This window comes from Arachis stenosperma, chromosome 8 (genome assembly GCF_014773155.1).
Source record: "Arachis stenosperma cultivar V10309 chromosome 8, arast.V10309.gnm1.PFL2, whole genome shotgun sequence".
In the NCBI taxonomy this organism is placed as follows: Eukaryota; Viridiplantae; Streptophyta; class Magnoliopsida; order Fabales; family Fabaceae; genus Arachis; species Arachis stenosperma.
In genome coordinates this window covers 36,668,257-36,694,236 of record NC_080384.1, presented here as the reverse complement: position 1 = coordinate 36,694,236, position 25,980 = coordinate 36,668,257, and the positions used below count along the sequence as shown (strand labels likewise).

The window sequence follows — 25,980 nt, the reverse complement described above, 5'->3', positions numbered from 1 at the left end:
TGCAATTGATGCCTTTGATTTGAGGGCTTGGATGAGTTTCAAACTGTCTGATTCAAAAATAACTCGTTGCAATTGAAAGTTGTGAACTAACATTACTGCTTCTCTAACTGCTAAAGCTTCCGCAGCTAAAGGCGAGGAAGCCGCAATTCTAGAGTTTGAGGCTGCGAGAAGGTTTCCACCATGGTCTCTTAACACCGCCGCTGTTGCTCCTCCAGAGAACTCTCCTAGGAACGCTGCATCAACATTGCACTTAATCCATCCCGGCAGAGGCGGCCTCCAGGTAACCCTTCTAACTGTCCTCCTAGTATCCGTAGAAGTTATAGGTGGTACTGCTGCGGAATCTGCAAATTCTGTTTCCATTTGTTTAGCCTTGTTAATCACAAGGAAAGGGTTAGGTTTGGATCTGTGATGCACTGCTAGATTTCTCGCTTTCCACACTTCCCATGCCAAAAAACCTACTCTGCTACTACACAATTCATAATCAGTACCTGTGCACACCTTCATTTTTTCAAAAAGATCCATTATCCATTTTCCAAAAGATGTAACTGTATGGGCCGTAGGACAGCACTGAATTTGGGCTCCAAACCACGCAGCCCTTGTCCAAGGGCAGAGCAGCAGCGCATGCTCCGTGGACTCTGGTTCCTGCAAACAAATAGGGCAAATAGGAGTGTTGGAAATTTTTTTATTATGAAGATTCTGCAAGACCGGTAAAATGTTATGCGAGGCCCGCCATAGGAAGGTTCTGATCTTTTGAGGCACTTTCAGTTTCCAAATGTCCCTCCATAGGTCGTTAAAGTCATCACTAGTTGATGGAACACTGTTATCATTGATATGCTGCTCTTTCCTGGCAACATGGTATCCCGTTTTGACAGTGTACTTTCCATCTTCTTTGAGAGGCCAACTGAATTTATCTTCCCTACCAATAACACTCACAGGGGTCCTAATGATCTTTCCTATGGTATCCCCATCAAAATGTTTCCTTAACTCACTTACGTTCCACCCCTGTCCTACACTAATTAGCTCCTTCACAAAGGTGACATCATTACTCATAATAACAGGTCTCTTATTCATGTTCAATATCCAATTATCTTCCAAAATCCTCACCTTATCTCCGTTTCCAATCAACCATCTACCATTTCTCAACAGAAAGTCCTTACCATGCACAATACTTTTCCAGATCCAAGATGCTCCCTTCCCAGCCTTAGACACTTTGAAGTCGTCATTCGGAAAGTACACAGCCTTAAGCACCTGCACCCATACCGCATTAGGATATTCGAAAACCCGCCAAGCTTGCTTTGCCAAGTGAGCTAAATTTTGGCTATAAAAATCCTTAAAACCAATTCCTCCATCCCTCTTGCTCGCGCAAATTTTATCCCAACTCCTCCAATGAATACCCCTATCCTTACCAGTAGATGCCCACCAAAATTTGGCAACTTTTTGACACAGACGGTGACAAAACCCTTTAGGAAAGAGAACAACATTCATAGCATAAGCCGGCATCGCTTGAATAACGGATTTGATGAGAACCTCCCTTCCAGACTGAGTAAGAAGTTTTTCTTTCCAGCCGCAGAGCTTATCAGAGACTCGCTCCTCAATCCATCTCAGAGCTTTATTCTTAGATCTGCCCCACTGAGCCGGAAGACCAAGGTACTTACCTGGATGATCCCAAGCAGGCAACCCTAAAATCTCTTCTATTTCTACTCTGTTTCTGATCGGAACCTGGTAGCCGAAAGTAATCCCAGACTTATCAACATTTATTCGCTGTCCGGAGGCTTCTGTATACATATTTAAAACAACTCCTCTTTTATTTAAGTATCTCATCCGTTCTTTTTTTTTTCTTTTATTGGACTTGGGTAGATCTGGACAGAGCTGACCCGACCCAAATACAACCCATACCAATTCACATGATTCAAACAGTGATGACAAGCACCAACTCCCTACCTCTCTTAACTTAGATTCACGTCACCTAATCCTCATTAATGTCTAACAGAGCCTTCACTCTGGCCCCTCTATCGAACATGGCAGCTGCATCATCCTACTGTCCAAGGAGTGACAATCTAAGTGAAATCGACATTGATCCTTGGTTAAGAGGACTGGTGATTTAATTATTTTATATTTATTGAAGTACAAGCATCCCCTATTGGATAAAAATAAGCCAATAATAATATTTAAGTGTTGATCTTCTTGAAGTAAAAATAAAAGGCTTCCATATATGAACACACATATACATAATCTTAAAGCATATCCTGAATAAGTTAATAGGCCCTGATCAGAGCGCTTTTCTAAAGGAACGGCTGATCTCTGATAATATCTTAATTGCTCATAAGTGCATGCACTATTTTAAAATTAGAAAATAGAAGTTAGATCAAGAAATGGCTATTAAACTTGATATGAATAAAGTGTGTGATAGGGTCGAATGGAAATTTCTTTGGTACATAATGAAAAAACTGGGATTTGGCACGTGATGGAATAGCTGGATCCGAGAATTAGTTACCATAGTTTCTTACTTTATTGTTGTGGAAGGCCAACCGTTTAGTTTTTTCAAACCAAATAGAGGGATCCGACAAGGAGATCCTCTATCACCATATCTTTTTCTTTTTTGTGCGGAAGGTCTATCATTCCTGCTACACAAGGCAGAGCAAAACGGTTTAATTCACGGTATTCAGGTAACACGAAAATGTCCTACAGTTAGTCACTTGTTATTTGCTGATGACTCAATTTTATTTTGCAAGGCTTCCGAGAAAGGTTGTGATAGAATCCCAGAGCTTTTGGAATCATATGAAAGTTTTAGCGGACAGAAGATTAATCTATTTAAGTCAGCCATTTTCTTTAGTAACAATACTCCAGATGCTACTCGGAAACTCCTGGCAACAAGGATGAACATTACTCATATTGGAGCACAAGACAAGTACTTGGAGCTCCCTTCAGTAATCAATAGATCAAAACGAGCCACCTTTAGTGCCATTAAAGACAGGGTATTCAAGAAGGTGCAAGGCTGGAAAAAAAGTTTACTGTCAAGTGGAGGCCGTCAGATTTTGATTCGGGCAGTAGGGGAAGCAGTACCCATCTATACCTTATCTTGTTTTAGGCTCCCAGATACTTTGCTGAAGGACATTCATAGTATCTTGACTCAATTTTAGTGGGGACAGCACGGAGAGGAAAGACGCATGGTCTGGATTAGCTGGGATAAGATGACAAGGCCGAAGAGCGAGGGAGGTCTGGGAGTAAAAGACCTGCAAGCACATAATCTAGCTTTGCTAGGCAAGCAATGTTGGAGACTCTTAACCCATCCTAATTCTCTCCTAGCTAGAATTTTAAAGGGCAGGTATTACAGGTATGGGGATTTACTAAGTGCAGATAAAAGAGTATTACCTTCCTGGGAATGGCAGAGTCTTCTCCACGGACGGAGTGTGGCAGAAAAAGGCACAATCTAAAAAGTGGGGGATGGCGAGTCCATTCGGATCTTTAGAGACCCCTGGCTTCCTTTAACCTTCCCATATAGAATTTTCTGCGACATTAATTCCAGCCAAACATCAAATCCAATGATGCTAGTCAAAGACCTTTTCTCTGAAAATAAACAATGGAACCAAAGGCTTGTCTCCGAGGTCTTTCCCACGGAGGTAGCACAGCAAATTCTAACAATATCCCCAGGAGAAGGACCAGACAAAGTTTTGTGGCTATTTAATAACTCCAAATGCTATGACGTTGCATCCGGATACCGAATTTCTTACATGTTCTTTCATGAACCAATTGATCTATGCCCATCTTATATGCAACAAAGAGAAATTTGGTCCCAGCTATGGAACCTGCTCACACCCCCAGAAGATTACAATTTTTCTTTGGAAATGTCTCCATGGAAGAATCCCAGTCATGCAACTCATCCATCAGAGATTCTCTAGTACGCCTCCAACATGTCCACTGTGTCAAGAAGATAGTGAAACAATAACTCACTGCCTATTTCTATGTCAAAATGCAAAATTAACATGGAAGAAGATAGAAATGGAAGCATGTGTACATTTCTCTACTTCAACCACCTTCTTCGATTGGTGGAGTTCAACAACGAGCCTCCTGGATAAGCAACCAAATGGGAGTAGCAAGGTTCTTCTTGTAGCAATTTTATTGTGGCATATATGGAAAGACCGAAACCGAAGAGTGTTTGAGCAAGGTGACGTTAGGATTTTTGCTAGTAAAGAATTTTATAAAAATAGTCGCGTTGTAGATATAGATTCTAAACCAACAGAAATCCCTTCGTACAAACGTTTTGGTTGTCACAAGTAACAAACCCCTTTTAAAATTGATAACCGAGTATTTAAACCTCGGGTCGTCTTCTCAAGGAATTGCAGGGAGGTATGTTCTTATTATTGGCTATGAAAAAGGTAAAATTTGGGTTTTGAGAATGAGGAATAAATATGGCAAATAATTTAAATGACAATTAAAATAAATAAATACTGTAAAGCAAACTTTTAGTAAGGTATGAGAAATTGGAAGTCCAGACTTTGTTATTCTTAGCAATAATAATGAAAGTTGAATCTTAATTCCACTTAGTCAACCTTTGCTAAAGCAAAGGAAAGTCAAGGGACTAATTAGTTGACCTTCGAATCCTATTTATTTCCTAAGAAAAGGTTGGGATTATTGAAGTTCAGTTCAATTAGCAAAGATAACAGTTATCAATTATGTTGAGCTAAGATAACTCCTGAGTTACTGATTTCTTAACCAAGACCAAAAGGAAGGAAATTAAATTTAATGGAATAACAATATCTTCGGATTGGGGATAATAAAAAGGGACAATCATAAACTGAAATACCTCAAATATCATTAAATAATAAAATGTCAATTCTAACATGGACAATATCAACAGCCAATTGGGCAACATCAATCAAACACAATAAAAGCTTCAGAGTAAATAAAAATAGAAGAGAAATTAAATAGTAAAAGTAATATTGAACCTGGGATTGAGAGTCACTCCTAAAACTAAGAGAAGTCCTAAATCCTAAATCATAATCCTAAAGAGAGAGAGGAGAGAACCTCTCTCAAAACTAAATCTAAATCATGGAAAGTGAATTATGAAAAGCATGATTATGAATGGATGGATTCTCCCACTTTATAGTCTCTAATCTGTGTTCTCTGGGTCAGAAATAGTCCAGAAGTCACTTCCAGCGCTTTCTGGTCCGTACAGGTCGCGACCAAGTGACGCGGAGGCGTCGCCCACGCGGCCGCGCGGATTCAAGTTCGCAGATGCGACGCATCCGCGTGGATCACACGTTCGCGTCGGCTAGCGTCAGGGAAACTATGGCATATTATCTATCAAATCAAAGCCCCGGACGTTAGCTTTCCAACGCAACTGGAACCGCGTCATTTGGATCTCTGTAGCTAAAGTTATAGCCGTTTGAGTGCGAAGAGGTCAGGCTGGACAGCTTAGTAGTTTCTCCAACTTCTTGTATTCCTTCCACTTTTGCATGCTTCCTTTCCATCCTCCAAGCCATTCCTGCACTATAATATCTGAAAACACTTAACACACATATCAAGGCATCTAATGGTAATAAGAGAGGATTAATAATAAGCAAATATAAGATCAAAGAAGCATGTTTTCAATCATAGCACAAAATCAGGAAGGAAGATGTAAAACATGCGAATTGTATGAATAAGTGAGTAAAAAGTTGATAAAAACTACTTAATTGAGCACAAGATAAACCATAAAATAATGGTTTATCACAAGGTGCTGGTGTTACCCCTCTGGAAGAGATTGCCACTAGCGTTATTAGAGCTCACCAAGAAATTTTTGTCCGCCCCCTGCGCCCCTCAAGAATAGATTAGTTTTTTCCCTTTTCCTTTTCCATTTAATGGCTTAGTGTTTGTTTACTCACCTACGTGTGAAGTGAAACTATTGAAAGAACCCTTTTCTTTTGCTTTTACGGTTATGTCCTTCAATTGAGATAATATCTTCCTTTTCTTTTTATTGGTGAATAAAAGTAAATGACTGCCTTTGAAGAAAAAAAAAAAAACATATCCTGAAGTCGGAGGATAAAATCATCAAGACAAGAAGACTCAAAATTGTGAGCTAACAAGAGGTTCCTAACTTTGGTATGATTATCTATAATTTCTCTTCGAGCATCATTCCCATCATCCATTACAATCTTAACAGCCTTGCACACACTCTCTTTGCTAAACAACCCATCTTCTTTGCCTTTTTCCACTTCCACCCCAATCTTCAATTTCCTTCCCAGAATTCTTGCATTTATCACATGGTCGCTGTACGGCGCCGACAACAACACAATCTGGCACTCATTCACAAGTGCCTCTGTCACATAACCCGCTCCAAAAATGGGAATACAAAAAATGTTCCAAGCAACAAATATAATGGAATTAAATAGACAATACCAAAGATGTTTCAAGTAGTAAATACAATGGTAGAAATTAAATAGTCAGATACCAGAATTTTAACGTGGAAAAACCTCTAAAAGAAGGAAAAAAATCCATGGGACCTAGTCCAAAAAATCTTTCACTATCAAAATAATGAGTACACAATTAGTCTTCCTAGTAGCACTAGGATATCTCAACAATCAATAAAATACATCATCAAAATTGATGGAATCAACATAAACCCTCCACAAAATAGGTATTTCAAATCAGACAAAAAAAAAAAGCAATACAACTAATAAGTTATATCCTAATGTTCATCTCTACACCAGAAATAACATACTAAAATTTCATAAGAAATGAAACAAATTTACCTGTTTAATTAGATAAAAAATAACTTACCTTTTTTCCCCAAAATTTTCTTTTTCTCCCGTCAACAATCTCTCACTCTTTTTCTGTTTTGTTTTTGTTTAAAAATAAAAGACTTATTTCTCATTCACTCTCTCTCTCTCTCCATGACTATTTGGCCACTTCTTTTTTTTTTTTTTTTAAGTTGTGTGAACTCGACTTAATATTGGAGACTTACACAATTTAAAAGAGTTAAATATTGTTTTTGTTCCTAAGGTTTGGGGTAAAAATCAAATTCGTCCCCAATTTTTTTTTTTTGTTATTAAAATCATCCCTAACATTATAAAATGTTATAAAATCGTCCTTTTGTCTATAAATAAAATTTTTCAGACAATTTTACCCTTAAACAAAAATAAAAAAAATCCTCCCCATTATCATCACTATCCCATACACCATCAATCATTACTACTACCACCACCACACCATTCTTCATCCATCCATTAACCCTAAACCCATCACAACACCAACAATAACAATAGCATCTCAATTTTAAAGTGAAAAAAGAGAAAAAAATTTGGCAGCAACAACTCAATTCTTGATCCACTTCCTCGTGAACTTCCACCTTCACGGCCACCAACCTGGCTATGGCGCTTCGACAGAAGTGACAAACTGGCGGCGTAAGGGCAGCCGTGGCAGGGTTTGGTTTGTTGTGGCAACATAGGGCTAATGTGCATAGTGCATACATCTAGTGCCTACAGTTCTGGACTTCAATTGTACATTCTTGCTCAAAGCAAATGCAGCATAATGCTGATTCGCTAACCTGAAACAAATAATATCTTGTTAAATCCAATTTGAGAGATAGATGCAGAGTGGGTGGAATTGAGTTGAATTGACTTTTTGATTAAATTCGTTGATGAACTTCAATGGAGAGGGCCGCACAAGGGGCTCTGCAGACGAGGGATTCAGCAGTGATGCACATGCCCCATGCTTGTGCTTCATAGCTACCACATACGGTATTTTCCTGCATGCATAAACAATCAACATAAATTCATGAATATGTCAATGGTTCATTATTCTGAAATAGAACAAGAGAATACCCAAATGTGTCGCGCTGAAGACGATCAACGCTCCAAGCTAATTTTTTTTATCATACCGAATAAGTTTTTTTAATTGAAGGGAATGGGGAATTGTAAGGAAAAAAATTGAAGGAGATGGGGTGAGAGGGGATACGAGGAAGGGGATGGGATGGGGGTGGAGGGAGGAGGGGTTACGAGAAAGGGGTGTGGGGGCTATTTTGTTTTTATTTTTTAATATTGTTTTTATTATTTATATTAATTATTAAGGATAATTTAGTAAAAAATGACGATTTTATAACGTTTTATAATATTAAAGATGATTTTAATAATAGAAAAAGGTCGAAGATGAATTTAATTTTCATCCCAAATCTTAGAACGATTTTAGTACTTAACCCCAACTTAAAAAGTTAAACTAAGAGTAGCAAACCAAGCACCTGCTTCAATCGTAAAAGGCTCTATCTGATTTGCACATAAGACTGGGATAATTGCTTGTAAATCTAGGAGGTTGATTGTTGAATCATGTACACAGATTCAGTTAATTGGTCATTCAAAAACACACTATTAAAGTTGAATTGGCGAAGAGGCCAAGTCTTATATATATTTATTATGTCTATTTTAAATGGTATTTCTAAGAGATAATAAAATAGGTATGTTTTTTAGAATTTTTTTTAATAGATTTATACGTCTATAAATAAATAAAGAGGAGTGTTAGGGGGTCAGCAGATTTTGTGAGTTATAGTCATCAATTAGCCATCAATAGTGTATTTAATAGTATGAGATTTCATCTAATGATGAAAAATTACTCATTTTTATTTTGCTGGCTAAATGCTGGCTAGATTTTAACAAATCTGCTGGCTCCTAGATTTTCCCATAAATAAAAAATAAAAAATACCGAATACATTTTTTTTGGCTATATATAATTAACGAAGACCATGGCTATAATTATATTATGCTAACAAATTTAGCTAACACCCTAATAAAAAAAACAAAATTTTTGGCGCAATATTTAATGAACTTAAAGTGCAAGCATCCCTATTGGATAACAAATTAACAATAAGCCAATAACAAGTGTACATTTGGTTGAGGTAAAAAATGCTTACCCTTGGTAGATAAAATTATTTTAATGAAATATATTTCAAGGTTATTAACTTATGAAAAAATGTTTCACAAATTAAATGAATAGCCAAAATATACATTACAAATACCAAACAACAATAAAGCCCATTTTTGCATAAGCTAACAAGGACCAGTATTCCATTGTGGGAAAGCCACGACCAGAAAAATAACCATTTGTGGAACGACGGACCCATTTTGGCTCACCTCTATAACGGAACTTTTAAAGTTAATGTTTTACATCGTTAAAAATCGAACAACCAACAACATTGTATGCACATTATGTTACACATTCTTTTAGTTAGGTTCAGTTGTTGAACTGGTGGTAATTCTGTTTAATAGATTGTAATTTATAACCGTACAACATATTCTTGTTTAGTTTTAGGTTATCACTTTCTTCTTGATTTTAATTAATAATGTTAATATATATTAGAGATAGATATACGTCAAATTCTCAAATTCAAATCATCTCTTGGTAGATAACAAGAGGAACACCATCAACATCATCATCAAGATCTTAATTATTGTCCCTCTGGTGATTTTAAGTGTCGGTGTCTACAACAACAAGGAGTATTTCAATGGAAGATATACTTGGTCTTATCAAACTTAGGATTAAAAGAGGCATTAATCTCGCAAAACGCGATACTTTTTCTAGTGACCCTTATGTTGTTGTCAAAATGGAAGAACAGGTCAAAATCTAATTATTTTTTTATCATTAAATATACATTCTTAAATAATACAATATTATTGCAATGCAATAAATTGATTATTTAATTTGATACATATGCAGAAGTTGAAAACTGCGTTCATACGTAAAAATATTAATCCAGAATGGAATGAAGAATTGACTCTTTATGTTAAGGATGTTGCAACTCCAATAACTGTGGTATGTGTTACATTCAAGAAAATTATATATATATATGATGAGACTAGTATAATGATGAATGATCCCTGTTTATATATGTTTGGCTTTGCAGCAAGTTTATGACAAAGACACATTCACTGCAGACGATGAAATGGGAGATGCATTTATAGACTTAAGGCCGTATATTGGGTGCTATTATTTGATGGGGTTAGAGAGATTGCCAGATGGATGTGTGGTAAAGAAAATTCAACCAAATAAGACTAACTGTCTTGCTGAAGAGAGCACATGCTTTTGGCGCAATGGCTGTATAGTCCAAAATATGATACTAAGATTGAAAAATGTTGAGTGCGGCGAAATAGAGTGTGAGATTGAGTGGCGTGATATTCCTGGTTGTAAAGGTTTATCTGGACTAAGATCTTGAATCAGCTCATTATTATAAAAGATTGTATTGTATATACAAAACAATTATGTTAGGTATACACCAAAATTAATAACTAAAATTAATCAGTAATATAAAATATATATTAAAAATAAATTAAATTATATATATTTATATATAAATATATAATAATTAATTTTGGTATAGTTATTTTGGTGTATAAATAGTATTTTAATATGCAATCAAGATTTACAATAGTAGTGATGTTTGTCTATTTGAATAAATATAATGTTACCAGTCCACTTTTTTATTTGGACAAAAGTATTCTTCATATTTGTTTTTTAATAAAGTTTTTGATATGTCTACCGAAGAGAATAAAGAATTTTTTTATAAATAATTAGATAATTATTTAATAATAAAATATGTTATTTAATTTTTATTAATTTTTTAAATAAATTATTATACATTTTTTTCATGTTATACGGAAATGTTTTTTCATTATAAAATTAACTACAAAACAAATAATAAGACTGGTGTGTCATGAAATCACTCATCCCAAAAGTAAGAATTTCTCTTTTGAGTTTATTGCTTGATTTCTTATTTTTTTTTTCAACTTTTGGGGTTGAATTCTTGACCTTTTAAAAATAAAATTTTGATATCATATCATAAAATTATGTATCTCAAAAACTTAAGCTGATAAAAGAAAATAATACTAATAGTTATATATATGTCTAACACGGTGAATTTTGAGAAAATTTTCGATCTATAAATCTATAAAAAATAAAAAATACAAAATAACTTTTTGAGAAAATTTTACAGTTGATTTATATGTTTCCACAAGAAGGAAAGAAAATATTAAAGAAGACCTTGAACAATTGTAGTGATAGATTTTTAGGTCCCTGACAAAATAGCGAATTACAATTTTTCAAGAATCCACAAATCCAACATTTCAATTTTCCATAAACTTATTTGATGCTTTCATCATTTTTCTCATTGACCTATAGATTTATCTTAAAATTTTTGTGAGCTTACTTATTTTATTAATAAAAAAATAAAGTATTATTTTAGTCTAAACGTTCGAATTAAATACTAATATAATTTTTTAACATTTTAAATATTTTATTTTAGTGTTAAAAAATTTTAAATAAATTTATTGTTGTTTTGCTTTTAAATTTGACACGAACAATTAGAATATTAAAGAATTAATAATATTTAATTTCTATACAGAAGTAAAATTATTTCACTAACAATCTCTAATATAAAAAGTTTTCTTTAATTCTGGAAGGTTGATGATTGATAGCTAAAATTTGAAATTTTGTGCATAGAAAAAATAAAAAAAATATTATAAAAATTTTTTGGTTGTTTTCTTTTATATAAAGAAATAAGAAAAATTGACTTAATTAATACTATTGTTAAATAAGAAGAAATTTTTTGTTGTTGTTAATGTTGTCTACGCCATTCAATTTGTTAGCTATATATTCATATTAAATTTAATGGAAAGACAAAATTAAATCCTTTTAAAATATTTTAAAATTTAAATAAAATGTTAAAGATGTTAAAAATAAAATTAAAATTGAATCCAAATGATAAGACCAAAATAATACCTTATTAAAAAAATCTTAATCAACATTGAATTTTTTCTTTAATTTTTGGTATTTAAATTAACCAAAAGACCAATTGAATATGTATTTAAGCATCTCATCCTTAATTTGTTTTAATTAATTTTTTTGGTTGTTCACGGTATTTTTTAGTCTAAAATGTTAAGAATTAATTCATCGCAAATTTAAATTTTAGAGTAAAAGACAAATAGGTCCCTGATCTTTTAAAACGGGACATTTTCGTCCCTCAAGATTGGAAAATAAATTTCGATCCCCCATATTCTAAAACGGCCGACAATTAAACCCCTCCATCCGTTTTGGGCCAAAAAGGGCAACGGAGCCAGCTGACATGTAGGGGCAGTGAATGACGTGGCTGTTACACTTGCTGAGGTGGATTGGGAGGAAATCTTAGTGGACAAATTCGTCCCTTAAGTGACAAACGACGCCGTTTTCACCAGTGAGCCCTATTTCATCCAAATGCAAGGGGGAAGTCATGGCCGCTGCTTGTGCGATCGTCCATGATAAGTGAGGGGGGGTTCTTCATGCACAAGAGTTGGACGGGGATCTTCAGGCGATGTTGCAGGAGGTTGTGATCGAGATGGGGTTGCGCCGAAGTGCTTCTGCGGCGTTTATGCCATTCTTTACAAGTCAAGAACAGCATCTAATCCCAAAAGAATATTTTTCGGGTGTCCATTCTTCAAGGTGAGCGATTATTTTGATAGTAGTTGGATGAGAGTGTTCTGTGTCTAATTATGGCGTTATTTGAAAAATTGCTCTAGGTTAAAGAACGGTGTTGCCGATACTTTGTCTGACTTGATGAACACCTGAAAAAAATTAGGGCCATGGAATATGAAGCATTGGGTGTTATGGATGATGTTGGAGGTGTAGACGTTGAAGATCATGTGGTGCGAAGTCAGGAATTGGAAAAAAAATTTAACTGGTGCGATGTCAGAAACTGGAGAAAAAAATGAAAGAGTTGGAGAAGAAATTGTTATGTATGGAGAAGGAGAAAAAAATGAGTATGTGGCATATTGCTTTGATTAGTGTAGTTTTTGTTGTTGCTGTATGTTTCTTAAAGTGGTGAGGATGATGAATTGATGTACAATATTAACGATGTAATGAAAATTGTCATTGTTGGCTATTCAATGAAAATTGCCATTGTTGAACAAGAAAAAAATTTACTGTGAATCAGCTATTATATAAGCTAGTAATTCTGCATAGATTATGACCAAAATATAAACAACAATGTATCTGTCTTAATCCAAAACATAACAGCATAGGTTTGCCACAAAATAACAAAATATGTGGTTGGCATATAAACAAGTTTGCTAAACTACGATAAGTAGACAGTGTTGTTTAATTCATACTAAAGACTAGGACAAAAAACATAAATTCATTCAGTAGTGTTCAGTTTTTCTGATTGTTGGATCCAGGAGTTGGGATTAAATTCATTCCTATGGCCTCACTGCCAGCGGCTTTCAAGGTCTCCTCTGATGTAGCGACACTGGCACTGGTGTTTTGAGTTTGGGTTGTATCTGGGGGTGGAGTTGGTGGTAGATTTGAAGGTGGATTTGCACTTGCTCGGGGCCTTCTGATTGTCTGCTTGGGTCTGAATGTAGAGGCAGCAGCTGGGGTTTTGGGTTGCATTCACTAATATGCAATAACTTCAATTGCAGACACATATATACAGTATTCAAAATTTCATTCACTACTATGCAGTAATATCCATTGCAAATACATATATGCACTAAATTCCATTTCAAACACATACATGCAGTGGTTTAATATGCTACACTAATATGCAGAAATTTAATTTTTAACACATACATGCATTATATTAATATCCTACACTAATATGCAGTAACTTAACATGCTAAACTAATATGCAGTAATTTAGAAGTCTAACCTTTTGTTGGTCGGACATAAAGTTCCAACCAAATTGATGTGCATCACTCAGATCTTCCTGAAGCAAGGTGAGGAACCATTTCCATGATTCCTTCATCTCTGATCTTGCAACTCCATATGCCACTACGTAGAATTGGTTATTCGCATCCTGTGCCACTGCTGATAGTAGTTGGCCTCTATGGTATGTCTTCAAAAACGCTCCATCTTGATGTATGAAAGGCCTACACCCAGCCTTAAAAGCCTTACTTACAACCCTCAAAGCAGATATATATTTTGTCAAAGAAGGTAGGGATTGAGGGATTGGTATCACATCTACTCTTGCAGTCGAGCCCGGATTACTCTTAATGATCTCCATGCCATAGTCCCTAAGCTTTCCATACTGTTCCTTTTCATTTCCCATAATCCTCTCTTGGGCCTCTTTCACTGCCCTGTAAACCATCTTCGGATGCAACACTAGATTGAACTCTTCTCTAAGAAAGTCAATTGCCTCATTAGTTGTCATATGAGGTTGACTTGTCATCCTTTTCTCCACTTTCTTGCTGACCCAGTGTTGATAAGCAGCATTACTGCCCAGGTCTCTAGCACATGTATGCTCTGCCTTGTATGTCTTTACTTGATAACATAACAATGTTTTGTTGTAGGATAGATGTGCTAGCCATGGACAGTCTTCACCCCTGCAGCCAACCCTCACCTTTTCTTTATCATTTTTTTATCCACATCAGTTTCCTCCCTTCAGAAATGAACATATCTTTTACCACTTCTTTGAACCCATCAATTGTTGCAAATTTGGTTCCAATCTCGAACCTACCCTCCCCGAACCCATACTCTTCATTAAAAACTGGAAACTCATGCTTCTCTCCCTCATCCTCTGAAGACACTGGTGTGTGAAGTTCCTCTGATGCATACTCATAAATCGGATCATCATCATCTGAAATTTCCTCACTCACATAGAGTCCAATTAGAGGCATATCCCTGAGTTGCACAGTAGGCACAGCTTCTTCAGCATGTGCAGTAGGCCTACTTCTTTGTTGATTTGCATTAGGCCCATTCCTTTTGGGCTTCGCAGCAGGCCTGGTCTTTTTGGGCTTTTCTCTTGGCCCAGTTTTTTTGGACATGACAGTTCCTCTGGTCCTCACAGTAGGCCCATCACCTTTGGCAGCACTACCACTTGCACTCCTTACTCCACCTCTGTTTTTAACTCCACTTGACTCTGCCCCTGTCCCTTCTTTCACACTGCTATTTTTCTTTGGCAGAACCTTGTCATTTCCTTTCAGGCTTCTTTTTTTCCTCATCCTTTCATCTTTTTCATCAACACTGGAACAGTCTTCATCTAAAACAGTCTCCGAGTCAGTCGTAGGAGGTTTATACATTTCATCCTCCTCACTTTCTTGCCCATCGACTTCTTTGGATGGTGATGATTGGAGCTTTCTCATGATACTGTCCACATCAATAGGGTCATCAAACTCTTCCACCCCTGCTTCTGCCGCAGCCCCTTCTTCCACTATCTGTGACTCATCAACGGGATGGTCAAAGTATATGTAGAGTTCATTCGTGGTTGAATTCTTCATCTTGTTCTCTCGAAGTTCATTGATGCCTGCATCTCCTCTCAAAATGTGCAGTCTAGCCTCAAGATCACTGCTAGTTGGGTCAAACCAATAGACAGCCCTATATGATGCATACCCCAAACCCTTGAACAATGTCACCAAATCCCCAAAATTCACAAAGTCTAAGTCCATCTTCGGAAATTTATCAACTTTTCCACCTATATACTCAAGAGTTTTACTGGATTTTCTACCAAAACAGCCTCCGTGGTGAAAAACGGTACCACAAACATATCATCTATCTGCATTGTGCACAAGTACATAAATCAGAGATTAAACCCTACCTAATCAGAATTTCGAAATCATTTAACTTCACATAGCTTTCCTCATTCTTTTACAAAAAAAAAAGCATGCAGTCACCCCATATCCCAACCCCATGCATTCTCAGTTAAACAACATACATACTATTCATTATCACCCTTACCTCTGTAGATGATGACAGCTTCCTCTCCACGCAAAGCTTGCCGTAACCTTCAACAACAACCACGTTCACTGACCACACCACTCCTTTCAACTGGAAGTCATTCTTTCTTTGGAGGGAAAAGGGCGTTTGTGTTTTGATAAGGTTTTCGGTAATATGTGGAGTCACTCTTGGGTGTTATGGACATTGCGAAGCTTCAAATTTGGGGGATGGTGGAAACGGCGTCGTTTTGCAGTTAAGGGACTAATTTGTCCACAAAAAATCGTCCCAATCCACCTCAACAAGTGTAACAGACATGTCAGATGCTACCCCTACATGTCAGCTGGTTCCGTTGCCCTTTTTGTCCCAAAATGGACGGAAGGGTCTAATTGTCGGCCATTTTAGAACGTGGGGGAGTGAAATGTATTTTTCAATCTTGAGGGACGAAAATGTCCCTGTTTTAAAAGGTCAGGGACCTATTTGTCTTTTACTCTAAATTTTATTTAAAAATTTGTCATTAGTCAATGTGTTATTGTATGCACAAAGCGTTATTCGAACCCTAACACTTATTTTGCGGATACATTATACATATTACAAAAACTCAACAGGGTAACAATCGCAAGCCCAGTCGAGGTAAGAGTTATACAAGATTGGAGTTTATAAAGAGAGAGAAATTTTCGTGAAAAAAAAAAGAAAGTAAGATGACAATGGGTCGAATAGAAGTGAGTTTTTGTATTATCAGATCTTATTATGTTCTATTTTATTTTATTTAGAATCTATTTTGATATTATTTTTAGGTAGTAAAATCTACACCTTAATCATAATTTTAAAAATTTATTGTATAAAATTAAATTTTAAAATCTATAAAATCATAAATAGCATTCAAACATAAATTAAACTAAAACCAAGAGATGAATCACACTACTAAAAAATTATTTTTGATGGTTATTTATTTGTTTGTAATTGGAATAAAAATAGATACTAATATATTTATCAAAAATTAATTATTTTATATTATATCACTCAAAATTTTAGCAAAAATTATATAATTGCAATTATAATATATGATAATAATGATAAATATATAAATGCTGTAAAAATATAAATTAAATAAAATATGTAATAATTTTTATGTTATGATCACTAAAAATATTTTTTATTGTAGTGCCAACAAATCTTCAAATTTTGTTTGAAAGATCTAAAAAAATAAAAAAGAAATTACTAATATATATAAATATATATATATATGAAAATTAATTATTAAATTAATTATTATATATTTATATATAAATATATATTATTTTACTTATTGTATTATGAAACAGATGTATCTAGATAACACCTTAATAAAAGAAATTAAATTTTTTTGGCTCAATATTTAATAATGAACTAAAAGTACAAGCATCCCTATCGGATAACAATAAGTCAATAACAATAAATTTGCACTTGGTTGACCTAAAAAAGATAATATTACAGAGGTAATATCTAAATTTATTTGATATAATATAATATTTATAATTTAATATAATTTTATATATTTAATATTTGTAATTATATTTTTATTATACTTATTATATAATTTAAGATCATTTTAAATTGATCGAACTAATTATCTGAATAAGTAATATTACACGACAAAAAAATATTATATTTTTGGTCAACATTCATATTTTTAAATGTTTTACATATAAAAAATATATAATTTATATTTATATTTATTAAAATTTTATACACATAAATTAATATAGAATTATTCTTCATATTCAAGCATTTTTTTTACAAGTCTTTATAAGTTATTTATATTCACGTGTTTCGTGCTATTACGTACGTTCTTCTTCTTTTTTTTTTCTTTTTCATTATCGTTATGGTTGTTATTATCTACACCACCTCTTCCTCCTCCTCTTCTTCCTTTTTTTTTTTTTTATTGGAATTTATTATTCTTCCTTTATTGTTTTGAATCCAATCAAGTGGTTAAAGTGTGGTTCAATTTAGAAGAAAAAATGTAGCATTAAAGGAAATATTTTTCTATATTTGTAGTAAATTTAGGTGTAACACGGAGATATTTGGGTGTAACACGAAGATATTTGGGTGTATTTTAATAATTTTGGGTGTATTTTTATTCTGATAAGCTCTGCATAATTCAAAACTTTTCCTCTTCCTCCTCCTCATCTTCTACTGCTTCTTTTTTTATCATCATCACCATCTTCTTCTTTTTTTTTTCTTATTCATCTTTTATTTTTTATTTTACCTTCTCAAGTTTTCTCTTATTTTACTCTCTTAATAAGAATAAAAACAAAAAAATCAAACAAAGAAGAAGAAAAAACACCTAATGCTGCAAAATTACTTGGAAAAGGATAAACTTACATTCATTTAACTAAAAGAAATAAAGAAATAAGGAAAAAAGAAGAAGAAAAAAAATGCAACATTAGAGAAAATATTTTTCTGTATTTGCAACAAATTTGGGTGTAACACAAAGATATTTAAGTGTATTTTTATTCTGATAAATTCTGCATAATTCAAAATTATTCCTCTTTCTCGCCTCCTCCTCATTTTTTACTGCTTCTTTATTTTTCTTTATCATCATCACCATCTTCTTTTTTTTTCTTATTCATATTTTTTTTTGTTTTATCTTCTCAAGTTTCTTTTTATTTTACTCTTTTAACAAGAATAAAAACTAAAAAATCAAACAAAGAAGAAGAAGAAATACATAATGATGTAAAATTATTTGGAAGAGGATGAATTTACATTCATTTAACTAAAAGAAAGAAAGAAATAAGGAAAAAAAGAAGAAGAAAAATACAGTGTTAGAGAAAATATTTTTCTATATTTGCAGCAAATTTAGGTGTAAAACGAAGATATTTAGATGTATTATTATTCTAATAAGTTTTGTATAATTCAAAACTCTTTCTCTTCCTTCTTCTCATTTTCTACTGCTTCTTCTTCCTCATCTTCTTATTTTATTTTTTTATAATTTTTTTTGGGAAGAAAGTCAAACAAAAAAAGAAAAAATATATAATATTGCAAAATCAATAGAAAGAAGAGGAGGAAAAAAATGTAGCAACAATAACAACAATAAGAAGAAGAAAGAGCAAGAAGAAGAATGTAGAATATAAATGTTGAAGAAGGCTCGTTTTTCATTCTGCGCTATTCAAAATTGAAGAAGCGCGTATTTACACGCTCTTTAAATTGAGAATTATTTTTATTGAGTTTAAACTGACTTGTATAAATTTGTATACTAAAAAAATTTGTATGTATAACAAATTTCATTAATATAATTTATATATATTTTTTAAAATTTATATATAAATTAATAAAATCATAATTTAATATTTATGTTAATCAAATAATAACTAAAAATACTAAAAATGATTTGTGCTGAGAGTTCTTTATCTAAACATTATTGACGTAAAAAGTTGCTTACATCTTTATGGACAAGCATACTTCCTTACATAATTTTAAAGCATATCATGAAGCCGAAGGATGAAATCATCAACACAAGAAGATTCAAAATGTGGAGCTAACAAGAGATTCCTAATTTTGCTATGATTTTCTCTCACATCTCTTCCAACTTGATTCTCATCGTCCATGACAGTTTTAACAGCTTTGCATACACTTTCTTTGCTAAAGAAGCCATCTTCTTGGCCTTTTTCGACTTCAACCCCAACCCTCAACTTCCTTCCCAGAATTCTTGCATTTATCACATGATCTCCGTACGGCCCTGGCAACAACACAAGCTGGCACTTATTCACAAGTGCCTCCGTCACAGAACCCGCCCCGCAGTGTGTTATGAAGCATCCAACATTAGAGTGCCCCAATATCAATTGTTGCGGCACCCATCCTCCGTATACAACACTTCTTTCCTTTGTCCTTTCTTTGAATCCTTCTGGTAACACTTCTTCAATGGAATCATATCCCATAGGGGGTTTAATTACCGCAAGAAACGGAAAACCTGTTAGTTCAAGTCCAAGTAACAATTCTTGCACTTGGTTTTTCTCCATAGGGCTTTCAGTTCCAAGTGCACAGTAAATAACTGAACCGGATTTGAATTTACTAAGCCATGATTCCCATTTTTCATCCAAGGCAGTGTTTGGTTGTTCAGGTAAAAGAGGACCCGATAGAATAACGGGTTTTTTGTATTGCGATTTAAGATAATCCACGTAAGGACCTTCAATTTCTCTGCAACATTTGAACGCAACCGCATCTGATAAAGCCGAACCAGTGCCGAGCCTATCGTAAAAGAGAACGCCGCTTCCGAATTCCAGTTTTCTAAATGCAGCCGATCTTCGAAGTTCGTGAGCACGAAGCTCGATTGAAGAAGTATCAGGGAAATCTGGAGATGGCGGTTTCTTGAGATCTGATTCGGTTCCTTGGCCCAATCTTGCTGGGGATGCAAAGTAAGCTACAGTAGCTGGGTTAACTATGATGTATTGGATACACTTGATGCCATGGTTTCTTGCAATGCTTGGAAGCCAGTGTTGGAAATCAAAGAGAACGATTTGTGGTTTTAGATCCTTGAGGAGAAGGTCTATGTCATTGTGTGTGAGGTCCATGGCGGTGGCCAAGTGTGTGATTGAGGAGGGGGGAACATCTGCAGTGGTTTCAGCTTCATGTGGAAGGCCATGGACGTGAGGAACAGTGATAGGGATGAAGGTGATGAGGTGTGGGTGGAGGTTTAGGTGTTGAAGCTTTGAGATCGTTCTTTTTGGAATGAAGAAAGAGATTGTGTGTCCTCTGTTTGCAAGCTTGTTGGAGAGGTGAAGAAATGGGGTGAGGTGCCCCATGGCAAGCCATGGACACATTGCTATGTGCAGGAAAGAAGCTTCAGCCATGGCAGACGAGAAGTTAAGCAATAACGCTGCCTGATTATTTGTTTCAGTTTGAAGTCTTACACTCTCTCAGATTTGAGCGAGCGAGCGAAGTCTTACACTCTCTGTATAAAAAAGAATTTTAAATGTATAAAAATGGTTTCTAATATTCACGCGGGACTGATGTTAATTATAAAAAGAATTTTTGAAAACAAAAAAGTTTTTTTTTATCTGGTTTTAAAAAACGAAGAATGTGACTTTATTATATAGTATTACATTAGACATCGAGCCCCTCCCTAATCCTTATCAAGTAGCAACCAATAACCTCCATATTTGCGGGCTCTTTCCCCACCAAACACTAAACATGAACAAAACTCCTGCCCGTTGAATAAAGAAGAATTATTATTAGAAAAAAGTATAGATAGATAATAAAAATATTAAATAATGTGAATAATAGATATATTGGATGTTCATTTATTAGGTGTACGAATGATTATTTTAATATTAAAATTTAAATAATTAATTTAAAAATATAATGTATTTTTATTTAATTAGTGGTTATTTATGTTGTTTAAGATAATCATTATTTATCTAATATTTTTTTATTATTATTGTTGTTATTATTATTTTCGTTGTCGTTATTGTTTCTTATTCTTTAAGCAACAAGGTGAAAAAACAAAAAGGAAAAGGTATTGAACAATAATAATGAAAAATAATTGAAAATTTAATTTATTCTACTAATTATTTTTTTAATTTTTAAATATAATTTATAAAATTTTTTATTTTTAAATATTTTTAAAAAATAATATATATTTACACTTTTATTTAAATATTAAAAATAATTAAAAGAATAAATTAGAATTTCCAATCTTTACAAAAAAATTGTTATAGAAGTGGCAAAGTCATCGGATTATGGATATCGTTCTTGATGTAATGATGTTAACAAATCTTCTAACCTCCAAATAACTCGCCTCTTTTTTTTCTTCCCCGTATTATTATAAGCATAAATGCAAAACGTCTGAAGGATATTAAAAAGAACAATGCTAGGGCCAATAATTTTTATGATTGTTAGCCATCAATTAGCTATTAATAATGATTTGATAGTGTGAGAATGGTGTAAGATTTCATTCAATAACTCACATTTTTCTGCTGATTATATGTTGATCAAAATTCAATAAAATTACTGGCCCTAGATTTTTTCTATTAAAAATAATTTATTTTTCAGAAAGGAAGGTTATACCTACTTTTACATTTTTATTTGTCTATACATATAAATAAGAGAAAATTTAGGAGTTAGTATTTTTATTACAATTTAATTAATACTTAATCAATAAAAAAATAAATAATTTTATATTATTAAATATAATTTTATTTTATTAAAAATATTAATAATACTTAATTAATATCTACAAATTATAAAATCTGCTTGTCTAACACTCTTCTATAAATAAACTATTAAATGAATAGGTGTCTGATTATTTTATTTTATATTTTCTTTTATCTTATGTTAGCCATCCCATCTAGTGAGAGTGTGAGTCAGACATTATTGTTGTTATTGTATAATTTCTTATTTTAAAAGTAATGCTTTTGTCATAAGTACTGTACGTGTTTATTATACTAAACTTAGTTGTTTACCTACTTTATAAATTATTTTATAAATTCTCTTTTGGTCAGTAATTACTCTCTTTTTTCTGTCATTGGTCAGGATTTTTTTTTTGAAGAAATACTTTTTTTTTTCCCGACAATAAGCGCAGACAATAAGCAACAATAATGCAACACGGTAGTACACTAACAATATCTAACGAAGAAAACCAATTTAGATTGGCATATTGGTTAGAGAAAGTATGGAAAACGAACGAGGGAGGTAAACAATGTAAATGATGGAATAAAAAAAATGGAATAAATTTTTTTATTAATTAATTATTAATTATTTTAGATTTTTAAATTTAAAAAATAAAAATTTTAAATTAAACTAAATCAGTTATATTCATTATCACGCTAATTTTTTTTTATTCGTAAATTCTGGTATACAGAGTAATCTAATCGTTGTTTTACTTTTTTTTATTTCCGGTCAGATACCGTTCAGATTCTAGCCGACGCTGCCCAGCCCTCAGCCGACGCCGCCCAACCTCTTTACGAATGTCTGATCGCTCCATACAAGCCCCGGACATCCTTCTTCGTGCTGTCCAACCGCCACTGGCCGTGCATCCTCCCTCGTAGTCCACTGCCGCCTAGACACCAGCCGTAGCTGCCCATCCTTCAGCCGACAGTGTCACTTTCTGCGACAAATTTGAACAACATATGTTGTCATACACGGCTGCATTTTGGTACGTTCATCACCCCTTACGTGGAGTAAAGGAAACTTGATCCTGGTTGCTGGTTTTGTTCATTCATCTCTTTCTTCTTTTACTTCAATTGCGAGTTTAAGATGGTCATTTTAGTAGGTATGTGGATAGTTATTTTAATTCTTATGTGGATAATTATTTTGATTGGATTGGGTTTAGTTATCTATAATTAAAATATGTTGGATGCTCATTAGGTATGCGGATGATTATTTTTATCCTTAAATGGATGGTTATTTTTACTATGGGTGTGGAGCGCCAGTAGTGGCATATGGCAAGCCAAGCAGTGATAGTTAAGTGGGATGATTATTGATGAAGATGGAGGTGGCAGTCGGTTGGAAAAAAAAGAGGATATTGGAATGAAATGTTTTGGTAAATTAAGGTTTGGGATGGTTATTTTTTTTAGAATAACTAATTGGATTTGTTTATTTTAGGTAATTTGTAGAGTATTTTTTATTTTTTACATGTATTGTATTAAATCTGCAGCCTATTATTTACATTGTTTAAATTTCTTATTGTCTCTTAGCGGAATTTAGTGGTTAATTTACTAATCTATTTAAATAAATGTTAAGAATTTAAATTTCGTTTTGAATATATAGCAACCCACTAGTCAATAATAAATTTTTAAATAAAATTTTAATTTACAATAAATTAATCTTTAACCCAACAAATAACTGAAACAAAAAAAAAAATATCTAATGGAGTAAAATCCACTTTAGCCCTTATTAATATTAACTAGTGTTTTCTAATAAAAAAAAATATTTTTCAACTTTTGTCTATTTACTATTCTGGTAGACAACTAAGATCCTCTATGAGAATCACCATCAACTCTTATACGTGCAGGATTGTGTTATTAAGTGTTGAAAGTAATTCTTAGTTCTTACTGAAAGTCTTAATTATCTAATGGAATGAATATATAAACGTCAGAGAATCATTTTATGTTCATTTGAAAACGCTAAGTTCTTTAGACACATAATTAGAAACTGGGATGGAGTTTTTCTCATATATCTAATGCATTCTCTAGCTCTTGTCAAGCATGCACAATGCATTGGAGAGCCACATCCCCAATTTCACGTCCAGAGCTCTACAGGGAATAAACCACCGTTTTCAAAAAAAGTGGGAGTGTAGTTAAAATTAAAGAGCAGTTATTGAGATTGGAATTATATGGATACAGATGATGACTGCATTGAGTGTGTTGTTGATGTATTACTGGTTAGTCCTAATGTTGGAATAGAAGCTACAGAAAAATCCAAATTGGAAGCTAAGTGGCTCTTTTTTAAATAATAAAAAAAAAAGGTTAGGGAGAAATTTGGTTAAAAATTATTTGTACATCTAGCATTTCTAATAAATTAAAATCACATTAAGTTCATGCTTACAACATAAATTAGTTATCTTATTTTATATAATTCCTAAAATACTTAGAATCTAAGATGACAAAAACTTCAGTGTGTTAATAAAAAGTAAAAAAGAGTGTAAATTTTTCTTTTTTACTATTTTGCACGGCTTTTTTAGCGAATAATTATGTCCATGAAGCAAATATTTATGGCACGGTAGAGAAATTGTTAGTCTCTTAGAAAGTTGCATAGAAGGTGAAAATAGATGGTGGACATTTTTCAGGAATGTTTAAATTGATTATTAACTATTTTTATTTAGAATTAATTAGCAAAAGTTCTACCAAGTGGCAAGTGTTCTTATTTTTTAAAAATATGAAAAGTAATACGTTTTAATATATGTAAAATGTATTTAAAGTACAACAAAAAAAAAGTAAATTTTGAATAATAATTTTTTTAACAAATATTATTTTTTTTGTGTTTCTGAAACTTATCCAGGGAGATTCAATTTTTTATTCAATGGGAAAAGTTTTGCATTCATGCAAACTGGAAATGTGTGCCAACCCGGAATTATGCCACGTTGAAAAACAACTTAATGTACCTTTTGACTTCAACATTTGGGTTGGGGCTATAAGTCCACAATATTGTTGTCAAAAACTGCAATGATAATAACTTTATTTGTTTACAAAATGATTTTAGTCCAAATATTATTCAGTATACTACCTACCTTTGGTGACTTGGTGCCTTGCCCCTTCATATTTTCAAATGGAATAAAGTATGGTTTTTGTTGTTAAGATTTGGAATAAGTTTTATTGTGTTTTTAATATTTAAATTATTTTATTTATATTTTTAATGTTTAAAAAAAGTGATTTAATATTATTTTATTATTAAATATATTAATAAATTAGATTGTATTTTTTAATTTATTTGATGTATTTATTTTTAATTAGTCTCATTTGAATGTGTTTGATTTTAATATTATACTTATTATTTGTGTTTAGTTTCAATTATTTTTCAGAATAAATCATTAATTTTGTCTCAAAAATTTGTATCCTAACTTTAAAAAAAGATTTTTAAAACTTAAACTAAAGTTCATGATATTTAATTGATGGTAGAATAATATTGAACCACTTTTATAAATATTAGAGATACAAATAAGATAATTTAAATGTTAGAGACACAAATAAAATCTATCCCAAACATTAAGTACCAAAACGATACTTTACTTTTTTAAATATTATTTTAACTAATCTACAGTTAATATATAACGTAACTTTTCTTTCACTCCTTTCCTTCATTAAAAAAAAAATAGAAACTACAAATTGTATGCTTTTTTTTTTTATCAAGGTCAAATTAGGAGATCAATACAAGGGTAAAAATATAATTTTTCAATAATGTAAGAAAATTAACTTAAATAGAGAATTGGAATAAACAGATAAGAAAAAAAGGGTGGGGTTATATTAATAGTGCTCTCAACATTTTTTCCATGACCACCGAAGCTGTTTTCAAGATTTGCTCCCAGGTGATTGTTCTGTTTTCGAAAATCTTCAAGTTGCACGCTTTCTAGATCTGGGAGAGGACTATGGCTACATAGATGACATCGGAGGCGGAGTCTGCCTCTCATATCCAAAGGGACGATGGCTCCCTAAATTTTAATTTTTTTTAGTAAATTAAAAATAAATTTTGGTTTAGCTTTTTAAATATTTTATTTTAATTTTCTTATATTAGAAAATTAAATTTTAAACTCTCTCAAAATTTTATGTTAGCTTCACTCCTGGTCCTGGGTGACATCCGATAAAAACTGGAAAATATATGCTTGTGTTAGTTAGATTTTTATTTGTTTATATTAATCATATAAAC

At 32.9% G+C, this 25,980-nt stretch overlaps 3 protein-coding genes across 3 annotated transcripts; 2 read left to right on the top strand and 1 right to left on the bottom strand.

Annotated features, from left to right (window-relative positions):
• Positions 1–2,018: 2,018 nt before the first annotated feature.
• On the top strand, positions 2,019–3,140 carry LOC130945905 (uncharacterized). Its single transcript, XM_057874596.1, has 2 exons — positions 2,019–2,096; positions 2,733–3,140. The coding sequence occupies exons 1-2, from the start codon at positions 2,019–2,021 to the stop codon at positions 3,138–3,140; spliced, it is 486 nt and encodes a 161-aa protein (XP_057730579.1).
• A 6,332-nt stretch (positions 3,141–9,472) lies between these two features.
• On the top strand, positions 9,473–10,180 carry LOC130945904 (protein C2-DOMAIN ABA-RELATED 7-like). The gene is made up of 3 exons (XM_057874595.1): positions 9,473–9,583; positions 9,685–9,780; positions 9,872–10,180. The coding sequence occupies exons 1-3, from the start codon at positions 9,473–9,475 to the stop codon at positions 10,178–10,180; spliced, it is 516 nt and encodes a 171-aa protein (XP_057730578.1).
• An 8,842-nt stretch (positions 10,181–19,022) lies between these two features.
• Positions 19,023–20,585, bottom strand: LOC130944861 (cyanidin 3-O-galactoside 2''-O-xylosyltransferase FGGT1-like). Its single transcript, XM_057873433.1, has one exon. The coding sequence runs from the start codon at positions 20,469–20,471 to the stop codon at positions 19,098–19,100; it is 1,374 nt and encodes a 457-aa protein (XP_057729416.1). The 5' UTR covers positions 20,472–20,585; the 3' UTR covers positions 19,023–19,097.
• Between the last annotated feature and the right edge of the window lie 5,395 nt (positions 20,586–25,980).

Coding starts and splice junctions, on each gene's coding strand:
- LOC130945904 (XM_057874595.1), top strand. CDS start 9,473: ATGGAAGATATACTTGGTCTTATCAAACTTAGGATTAAAAGAGGCATT. Junction 9,584..9,684: donor TTGTCAAAATGGAAGAACAG/GTCAAAATCTAA, acceptor ATACATATGCAG/AAGTTGAAAACTGCGTTCAT. Junction 9,781..9,871: donor TTGCAACTCCAATAACTGTG/GTATGTGTTACA, acceptor TTGGCTTTGCAG/CAAGTTTATGACAAAGACAC.
- LOC130944861 (XM_057873433.1), bottom strand. CDS start 20,471: ATGGCTGAAGCTTCTTTCCTGCACATAGCAATGTGTCCATGGCTTGCC.
- LOC130945905 (XM_057874596.1), top strand. CDS start 2,019: ATGGCAGCTGCATCATCCTACTGTCCAAGGAGTGACAATCTAAGTGAA. Junction 2,097..2,732: donor ATCCTTGGTTAAGAGGACTG/GTGATTTAATTA, acceptor TTATTTTGCAAG/GCTTCCGAGAAAGGTTGTGA.